We start from the raw sequence: 8,424 nt of genomic DNA, 5'->3' as shown, positions 1-8,424 counted from the left end.
AGTCCCCCAACACCTCAGCTCTGAGGCAGAAATGACCAGAATGCACTCATCTTCCTGGGGCCACCTTTACTGTGCAGCTCCAAGAGGAGGTTAACACTGTGGGGCAAGGAGGTAAGAGAAGGGGTCAGGAGTTAGGGCAGGCCCTGTGGGGGGGGGGTGTAGGGCTCCTGCATCCCTCTGGGATCTGAGCCTAGAAGGCTCTAGCAGAGTCCGGCGAACTCCTCAGTGGAAGCGGTATTTTCTGGCTGGTTTGAGGTTGATGTATGTGGCCTTCATCTCCTCGGCCTCAGGGTTCCGCACATCTTTGAATCGCTCCCCCTTGGTGCTCACTACCTGGTTGTCAATGTATCGGATTAGCTTCTTGGGGGCCTGTCGGTGAATCAGGCAGTGAGTAGCAGAAACCAGGAGATACTCGTACCCATTCAACACCCCTAGCAAACCCAATTCTCACCTCCTTGGGAGCCATGGGCCGGTGAATCTTCTGATCCTCTGCGCTATCCACCATCATGTACCTGCGAAAAACTGGCTGCGTGAAGCTCCCGCTACCCTGGGAAAACCCTTTAAGTGCCCAGCCCAGCCCAGACTCACTTCTGCAGAATGAAGGACTTCAGCTCATCCTTTTGGGGGCCTCTGAGGCGCTTGGGCGGGTCCTGCAGAGAGGGGAAACCTGGTCTAGACCCTAGAGCACCAGCCTGAGAAGCATTTGGCAACAAGCCAGGGGCAGGGGCTTAACATTAAGGTGGAATGTAGCTGGGGCTACAGGGCTTGCAGGGGAGCAGGGCTCTAGCAAAGGATACCTGGTTGGAGCCATCCCAGGCTGTAGGCCCCTCCTCCTTCCCCTCTACCAGCATCTGCACAGCTTCTTCCAAGTCCCCCCGAGCTTTGGCCAGCACCCACTGGGCCTGCTCCACCGAACAGGTAGGGAACACTTCCAGGAGTACATCTACCCCTGGCAGCAGCTCTTCCTCAGCGCCAGCTGCCTGTGGGCATAAATGTAGACAAAAGGCAGTACTTCCTCCTTTCCTGCCCCCCTAGCTCCCTCATTGGTCCCCTCCTGTCTCAGTACCTCATCTTGGGTGTCCCCAGCAACAGGAGAAGCCCTGGTTTCTTCTTTGAGCTTTTCAGGCCGCTGCAGACGCTCTGAGGAGATGAGCACCTGACCTTGGACCTCAGAGCTCTGTGGTTGCAGGTTCTCTTAAAGAGGCAGAGGGAGTACCAGGTTCGCTAGGGCTTTGGGGAGGGGGTTAATGAGTCACCCAGTACCCAATCCCCAGACTCACCTTTGTTTCTGGCACCACACAACTGCCCTGAGAGCTTCTGCATCATGTCCCCTATCATAGTCCTGAAAAGACAAGAAGGGTGGTAAGAGGACAACTTCACTCACCCTCCACAGTCAGCCGACTCCCACACCCGCCTTGGCCCCAGCCAGGCCTCACCTTGGGATGTGGGCAAAGCCAGGCACGTAGGCCTCCATCATCTCCGTGAAGGCCTCCATGTCGAAGTTCTCCTCTGACGGGCCTGAGGGGCCCAGGTCCTCCAGGACCCCAAGCACATAGGAGAAGATGACCTCATCCAAGCCACTGCAGGAAAGGGACAGGACAAGCTGTGGGTAGGACTTAGGCTACCTTCAGCACCCCCGTCTAGCCTGAGGCTCTAGCCCTAGGCTTCACGGGGTCCATGAGCCAGACCTCAAGCCTTAAAGCCAGAGCATATCCCACCCTCCCTCAGAGCTTTGGTTTCCCATATGTCCAAAAAGGGTGACAGGGACAGGATATGAAGTAAAGACATACCAGTAAATCATAATCAGCCCTCCCCCAGCTCAGGAATAGGGCCGAGTGTTCCCACCCCAGTCTCCATTGGCCAGGGCCCAGAGTACTGCCCAGCAGCTCCAACCCTGGCCCTAGCACGATCCTTCTAAGGAGAGCTGCTGCTACCTGAGGTCAGCCTCTGGGAGGTGCGTCCGGACAAAGGCAAGCAGGGCTGCGCTGACAATCCTCTCCAGCTCCATGCTCTCTCCTCTTCTGAAGGGACACAAGATGCAGGTTTAACAGGCCCTTTCCTGCCTGCCCCTACTCACTAACTCCTCCCTCCTGCCCTGTTGTGGAAACCATTTGTTGATGTTGTCCACAGCTTCCAGTTCTCCAGCCTTTCCCCGCTGCCTCAAGCAGAGGCACAGCCCCCTCCCTGCCCACCTCTCCACCTCCTCCAGCCCAAGACAGGGCAGGGCACTGTCTCAGGAGAAGAACTCCCAAGTGGCAGTTCCCCTCGCCCCTCCCCCTGACCTCTCTCCATCTCTCCACCTCATTCGCCACAGCAGGCCCCAGACCTTGTGACAAGAAGCCAGGGTCTTGGGGTCACATGCCTCCTGGCTGAGGAATCCCATCATTGAGAGGGCCACTTGGCCCCAAAGTCCAACCACAAGGGGCCCATTGTCCAGACCCCCAAGGAGCAGTCGTCAGGACTGAGCACAGCCCTTCCCCCACCCTGAATGGGCCACCCACCTCTGGCACAAAGGGGCTTTTCTGGCTCCAGGGCCCAGATAGGAGGGTAAGTCTTTCATAAATTCTGTCTTCCTGCCCACTTCTTGCTCTTCCAGCAGCTCGGGACTATCTCCCAAGGACCTTCCAACCTCCTTCCCTAGGCCTGCAGAGCCCTACAAGGTCTGGCCTTTGCCCACCTCTCCAAACTCCCTCCTCACTCCACTCCCGCCCCACGAGGCTCATTTTCCTCAAACTTACCCAGCTTCTTCCTACCTGTCTTCTCCAGCTATCCACATGGCTCATTCCCTCACCTCCTCCAGGGCTCTGCTCAAATGTTGCCTCCTTAGAGGGACCTTCTCTGACCAACCTACCAAAATAGGTATTCCCCATACTCCCTAATCTGTTATCCTGTTTTATTTTCTATATAGCATTTACTACAGCTTAATGTTATTTTAGGTTTGTTTGCCTATTGTCTGTCCTCCCCCATGGAATGTAAGCTTCAAGAAAAAGGAGGTACAGGACTGAGGGAGAGGGGTCTTAGTCTTACTCATTGATGTAACCCTAGCACCTAGAAAAGTACCTGCACTAGTAGGTGCTCAATAAATACTTACTGACTTATTTCATTCCCACCTCACGTGGTTGACTCCCAAGTGTGTACTGAACAGTCAGGAACACATAGATGGTAATGAAAGGCTCCAGACCCATAGGTCCAACTGTCAGCTCTCCATTCCACTCAAGAAGATTCAGAGACACCTCAGATTCCATCTACTCCAAATTCACTATATCCTTCCAATCTGTGTACATTCCCTCTCCAAATATGCACCTCCTCCTGTTTCACCGGTTCACACAAGCACTCACTTAATCAGCTGCCAACTCTGAAACTTGTGGATTACCCTTGATTTCACCCTCTTTCAATCTCACCTGCTGTACTCAATCAGTCACCAAGTCCCTTTGACTCTATTCCCTCATTCATCTCCATTCTATCTGCTTTTCCCCAACTCTAGTCTGATTTCTGTTCCAACATCTCTACCAAAATTTATCAGGCTAAGGTCACAAGTTACTTTTTCAGTTTTTGCTCTAATTAGGTTGAACCTTATGAGCTTGCCAATATTGCCTCTTTTTGATCTACAAAATAAAAAAGAAAAAGGCAATTTCTTATGGATTCCCCTAATATTTGCCCTTTCAAGCAGCACCAATGTTGATTTCTGAGGCATCACACTTTTTCCTCTTCTACCTCTTTGGCCATTTCTTCCCAGGCTCCTCTCTCTGTCCCCCTCTCCTGTGCTACCTTCCAAATGTGGCAGCAAAGCCAGGCGCAAAGCTGCTCCTCCTCTATCCACACTCTGCACCCTCTCTGTCTGGAAGATCGCATCTGGGCCCACATCTTTATGTACCAACTCCATGTCACCAATTCCCAATGTCTAATCCTCTGGTCCAGCCTCTTGTGCTGAGGTGCACACCTTACATCTACCTCTCACACCCCACGCGGATGTCTCAAACTGACATCCCCCGAGTCTTTTACTCCTCTGAGGCTATCCTCGGGAGTGCATGTCCGTGCACCCAGCTGCTCCTGCCACAGGTCTGGGAATTAATCCTCGCCACCATCCTACTTCCTGCCTTCCCACATCCAATCAGTCACTAAGCCCTGACCATTATCTCTCAACACCTCTACTTTTCTCCATCTCTACTCCCACTCTGCTTCATCTCTTAACTGCAAGAGCTTCCTAATCCTTCTACTCACTACCATCTTTCCCCCAACAAACTATTCTCCACAAAGATCACAGTTGTGTGATCTTTACCAAAAATCATGTTTTTCTTGCTTAAAATCTATCTGTGACTTCCCACTTTCCTTCAGATAAGTCCAGATTCTTTTTGTGGCCTTTTGATTCAGGGCCTTATACTTGCCTACATCTCTCTACCTTACCATGTACCCTCCCTGGATCACTCCCCTGCACTCTGGCTTTCTTTCAATTTGCCAACATTCAAGCTCTTTCATGGCAAGGCCGTCTGCACAAACTGTTTTCTCTGCCTGGGCAACCTTCCACCTCCACCCTTTCACTTATCTAATTCCATCAGGTCTCAGTTTATAATTTCCTTCCTCAAGGGATGCTGTCCCAGACCCTTAGAACTGGTTTGGTCCCCTCCATATTACACCCTCATTGCAGACTACCCTTTTCCTTACTTAGCACTTTTTTTTTCCCTCCAGCTTTTAAAAATAACTATTTGGGCAATGTTTAATATTTCTTCCAGTTGTTTCATGAGGGCAGGGATCACATACCTGGCTTATCCATCTATGTATTCATACACTCGGTATCTCCCATGAAGACAGATGCTCATCAAATAGTTACTTCCCACTTTACAGATGAAGAAACTGAAGCTCAGTGGGTTTAATGACTTGCCCGAAGTCAGCTAGTTTGACTCTGGTAGTAAAGATTTAAATCCAGGTTGCCTAGTTGAGTGTATATTTTAGGGGCTGCTCTGGGGATGGATGGGAGATATCAAGACTTCTAAGTAGGTTGGAACAGCCCTACCATCTATGATCAGTTTCCCGGTCCCAAGTGTAACAGAGTTGCTGTGACAGCACAGGGGTTACTTTGGACAGCAGGACTGAGAAGCCCTAGCCTACCAGGGGGATGCCTGCCTCTTGCTCCAGACCCTAATATGGGCCCTGGGGAGGAGAAGAACTGCTCAGACCAGGCATACCAGATCCCATCACGCAGTTCCCCCAAGAGGTCAGCCTCCTATGGAGACCGACATCTACCCTGGGTTATATGGAATCCTGGCTGCTCTCAGTTGCCTGGCAACCTCTGTTGGGACAAAGACCCATGGATGCTGCATGAAAGCCCAGTTTCTAGGAAAGAAGCTCTCATGGATGTGTCTGATGCCTCTAGGTTTCTAACCAAGGTCTGAGGGTCAGGGGGTTGTTATTGGGAAACTCTTCACTTTGCCTGAATAAAATGTGTTGCTCCCCCAAGCTTTTGCTCTAGCATGTCTCCTAAGGGAACACCCTCCCTCCTCCTGTTTTTGGGCTGCCCAAATTCTACCCAGCCTTCAAAGCTCGCCACTTCTTTCTTTCACCCTTCTCCATCCCACTAACCTTTCTGGCATTTCTTTCCTGCCCAGAGGCTTCTCCTCTAACATTTTTCCGAGTTGGGGAAGCTGCCGCCTGAGCAGCCAGCCTTCTCCAGGTTAAGAACATGATTTCCACGAGACTTTTCAAATTCTGGATGTAGCTCACAGAGCCCCATTACTTCCTGGGGCCTCTGAATCAGGAATCACTGGTTAGTGGAGCCATGAAATGTGATTGTCATCCTGTCATGAGTCCTGTTTAAACACCTCTGATAACAGCATTTACTGACTGCTTACAATGCACCAGGGATTGTCCTATGTACTTGACATGTATTAACTTACCAAATCCTCACAATAACCTTATAATTTAGATTATCCCATTTTACCCAAAAGGAAATGGAGGCACTGATAGATTAAGTAACTTGCCCAAAGTCACACTAAGTTAATGGCAGATTTACACCCAGGTGCCCTGGCTCCAGAACCTTCACTTAACCCCTACACTACATCACCTCTCACGATATAAATCCTCCTCTCCTGCTTGGCTAGCTCTCTTGTCACCCTCAGACTGTCTGTTCACACCATTCTCCCCACTCAGAACATCTTCCCCTTTGCCTCATTCTGCAGGACTCCTTTCCCTCCTGCAGCCAACTCTGGCTGCCCCATCCTCACCGTCCCCAGCTGGCCTGAGGGCACCCCCAGGACCAGGCCTGAACTCTCTAGAAGCTCCATACAGACTCTCTGGACAAATTTAAATGACCCTGAGGGGAAAAGTACCATGCTGTTCCCTTAGGGTGCGGAAGTGCTCAAGGTGGAGGGAGAGCAGAAGGCCATGTGGGAGGAGTCGTCCTGGGAACCAGTGTGGAAGAAGTCGTGGGGCACTCCTAAGGTCTACCCCCTATGAAGCCCGGCTCCTGAGGCCCTAGTTCCATCACGCGAATTGCAGAGGACATCATTGTCCCCCGACCCCCAAGTCAGGTCTCAGAGGCGCCAAGGACACTGGGATTCCGGCATCGAAAGTCAGGCGGGAGAACAAACGGGTGGAGCGGGGAGCACAGGAAGTGGGACCCTAATTATGGCTGACTACTGAAGCGGGAGCTCCCGAAACAAGCTAGCGGGTACCCGCAAGGTACCAGCAAGGGTCCAGAATAGTGAGACCGAGGGCAAAAGGATGCGGTTGCGCCCTGAGGGACACAGGACGAGGGAGGCCTGAGCAAGCTGGGGTGTGCCTTAATACAGGCCACGGCGAGAATCAGAGATGGGGGTCCGGCGGTCCCCGGGGAGTACCGTGGGGGAACGCACAAGGCAGGTACCCTGGGCCAACGCTCTCCGCGACTCTCCTGGCCCTGGGCCGGGGGCTGGAGGGGAAATCACCTGTTCGGTCAGGCGCCGCCGGCGACTTGTCCCGCGCGGTGCAGCTCTCATCCCCCAGCCCCACCAACGAGATCAAAGGAGGGGCCCAGAGCGGTTCCCTTCCAGAAGCACCGAAGTAGCCATGTTTGAGAAGGGCAAGTGCCCATAACTGGGCGTGGCTTCTGCTCTCATTTGTCTCCGGGTTTTGGACGGGCTTCCGCCGTGGCCATTTTTGTTGCACGTAGGGAGGAGTTGTTACGTGGAGGTCCCGCCAGTGGGTGCAGTCGCAGTGGCTGACTGTATCCCCGCCTAGTTCCTTGTCAACTGTCAGAAACCTAGAACCTTTCGACCCCACCCAGTGTCTTTCCATCCGCCTTATTTCCTTGCCCCTAAGTCTTTGTCCTCTAACCCTATAGCTTTTCCCCACTCGCCTTGTCTCCCCCGTACTTCTACAGACGCGGCTCCCTGGTTGGATCAGGTGTCTTCTCCCAGATTTGGTGTTCCTTCCTAAATCCACGTGTCTCTCCCCCCTTTTGTCCAGTGCAGGTTCAAGCCCTGTAGTCACCCAATCAACTCCTAGGTGCTGACTTCCCCACCATATGTGTTCCCTTTGGATTCCCTTACCAGAGGTATGTCCCCAAGATTAGGGTGGGTCACAAGGTCTTGGGGCCGTGGAGCCTGGTTTGGATTGGGGAGAAAGAAGCAGCTGCTCTGGGTGAGGGTCATCGTGAGCCCAGATTTTGGATGGCCTGAGGCCATGCTTACGGCCAACGCCTTCGAGTCCATGTTGGCCGAGCTTCTCATGTAAGACAGGAGAGCTGAACTCCAGGACCCAGCGAGGCCTCAGCTTCCTCTTTCTGCTCCTGCTGCCTCAGCTTCTAGGTGCTACCCTGGGGGGGAGTCCACAGCCATCTCTTCCCAGGAACCCCGCAATGGGTCATGAAGGAAAGAGTCCCCTTCAAGGATGGAACTCACCAATCAGCAGGATGAGCCACTTTTCAGGGCTTGTCTCCTTGTAGAGAGCTGGGATCGAGAGACTGTCCATGCCCTCAGTAGCTCACAGTCCAAGGTAGAAAGTCCCATCCTTTCATTTCCTCTGAGGACTTGAGGCAGTGCCAAAATATGGAGAAAACAGGGATCACTGCTCCCCGTTCCAGTCTTGTCCCTCACTGCAGTTTCCCACCATCCCACCAGTGTCCCTGGCCTCAAAGAGAGCACGATTGGCTGCTGGGGAAAGGGGACAGAAAAGGGAAGGGAGGAAGGAGGGAGCACATTTGGCATTGTGTCTCCCATAAACAAACTTCTGCTGCCAGCCTGGTGCTGCTGAGGTTATGAGGGGTGGGGTGACAGCCACTTTGAACTCTGGCCAGACAGGCCAAGGGGATGATGGGTAGCTCCATCAGGCCTCCGCCAGCCCTCTAAAGACAGACCATCCCAACCCCTTCCCCATCCCGCGCCCCCCCCCCCCCCCCGCGCCTACCATTGCACAATACCGATGATGACTCTTCTCTCTCTACCACCCCCT

At 52.9% G+C, this 8,424-nt stretch overlaps 1 protein-coding gene across 8 annotated transcripts; it reads right to left on the bottom strand.

Moving 5' to 3' along the window:
• Positions 1 to 46: 46 nt before the first annotated feature.
• On the bottom strand, positions 47 to 8,204 carry CUEDC2 (CUE domain containing 2). Of its 8 annotated transcripts, none has more exons than XM_081074589.1 (10): positions 6,921 to 7,000; positions 2,754 to 2,847; positions 1,935 to 2,021; positions 1,437 to 1,580; positions 1,281 to 1,342; positions 1,067 to 1,194; positions 798 to 980; positions 589 to 650; positions 452 to 512; positions 47 to 369 (listed from the first exon to the last, which is right to left on the bottom strand). In XM_081074589.1, the coding sequence occupies exons 2-10, from the start codon at positions 2,774 to 2,776 to the stop codon at positions 223 to 225; spliced, it is 897 nt and encodes a 298-aa protein (XP_080930715.1). In that variant the 5' UTR covers positions 2,777 to 2,847; positions 6,921 to 7,000; the 3' UTR covers positions 47 to 222. The 8 variants fall into 8 exon arrangements, with proteins under 8 accessions (XP_080930715.1, XP_080930711.1, XP_080930718.1 ...); XM_081074585.1 differs by having other exon boundaries at positions 589 to 692; positions 6,921 to 6,941; XM_081074592.1 differs by lacking the exons at positions 2,754 to 2,847; positions 6,921 to 7,000 and adding an exon at positions 7,875 to 8,204.
• Positions 8,205 to 8,424: the final 220 nt, after the last annotated feature.

Source organism: Rhinolophus hipposideros (assembly GCF_964194185.1).
Source record: "Rhinolophus hipposideros genome assembly, chromosome: 15".
Taxonomy (NCBI): Eukaryota; Metazoa; Chordata; class Mammalia; order Chiroptera; family Rhinolophidae; genus Rhinolophus; species Rhinolophus hipposideros.
Note: the sequence above shows the minus strand (reverse complement) of the source record. Positions and strands in the feature narration are given on the sequence as shown.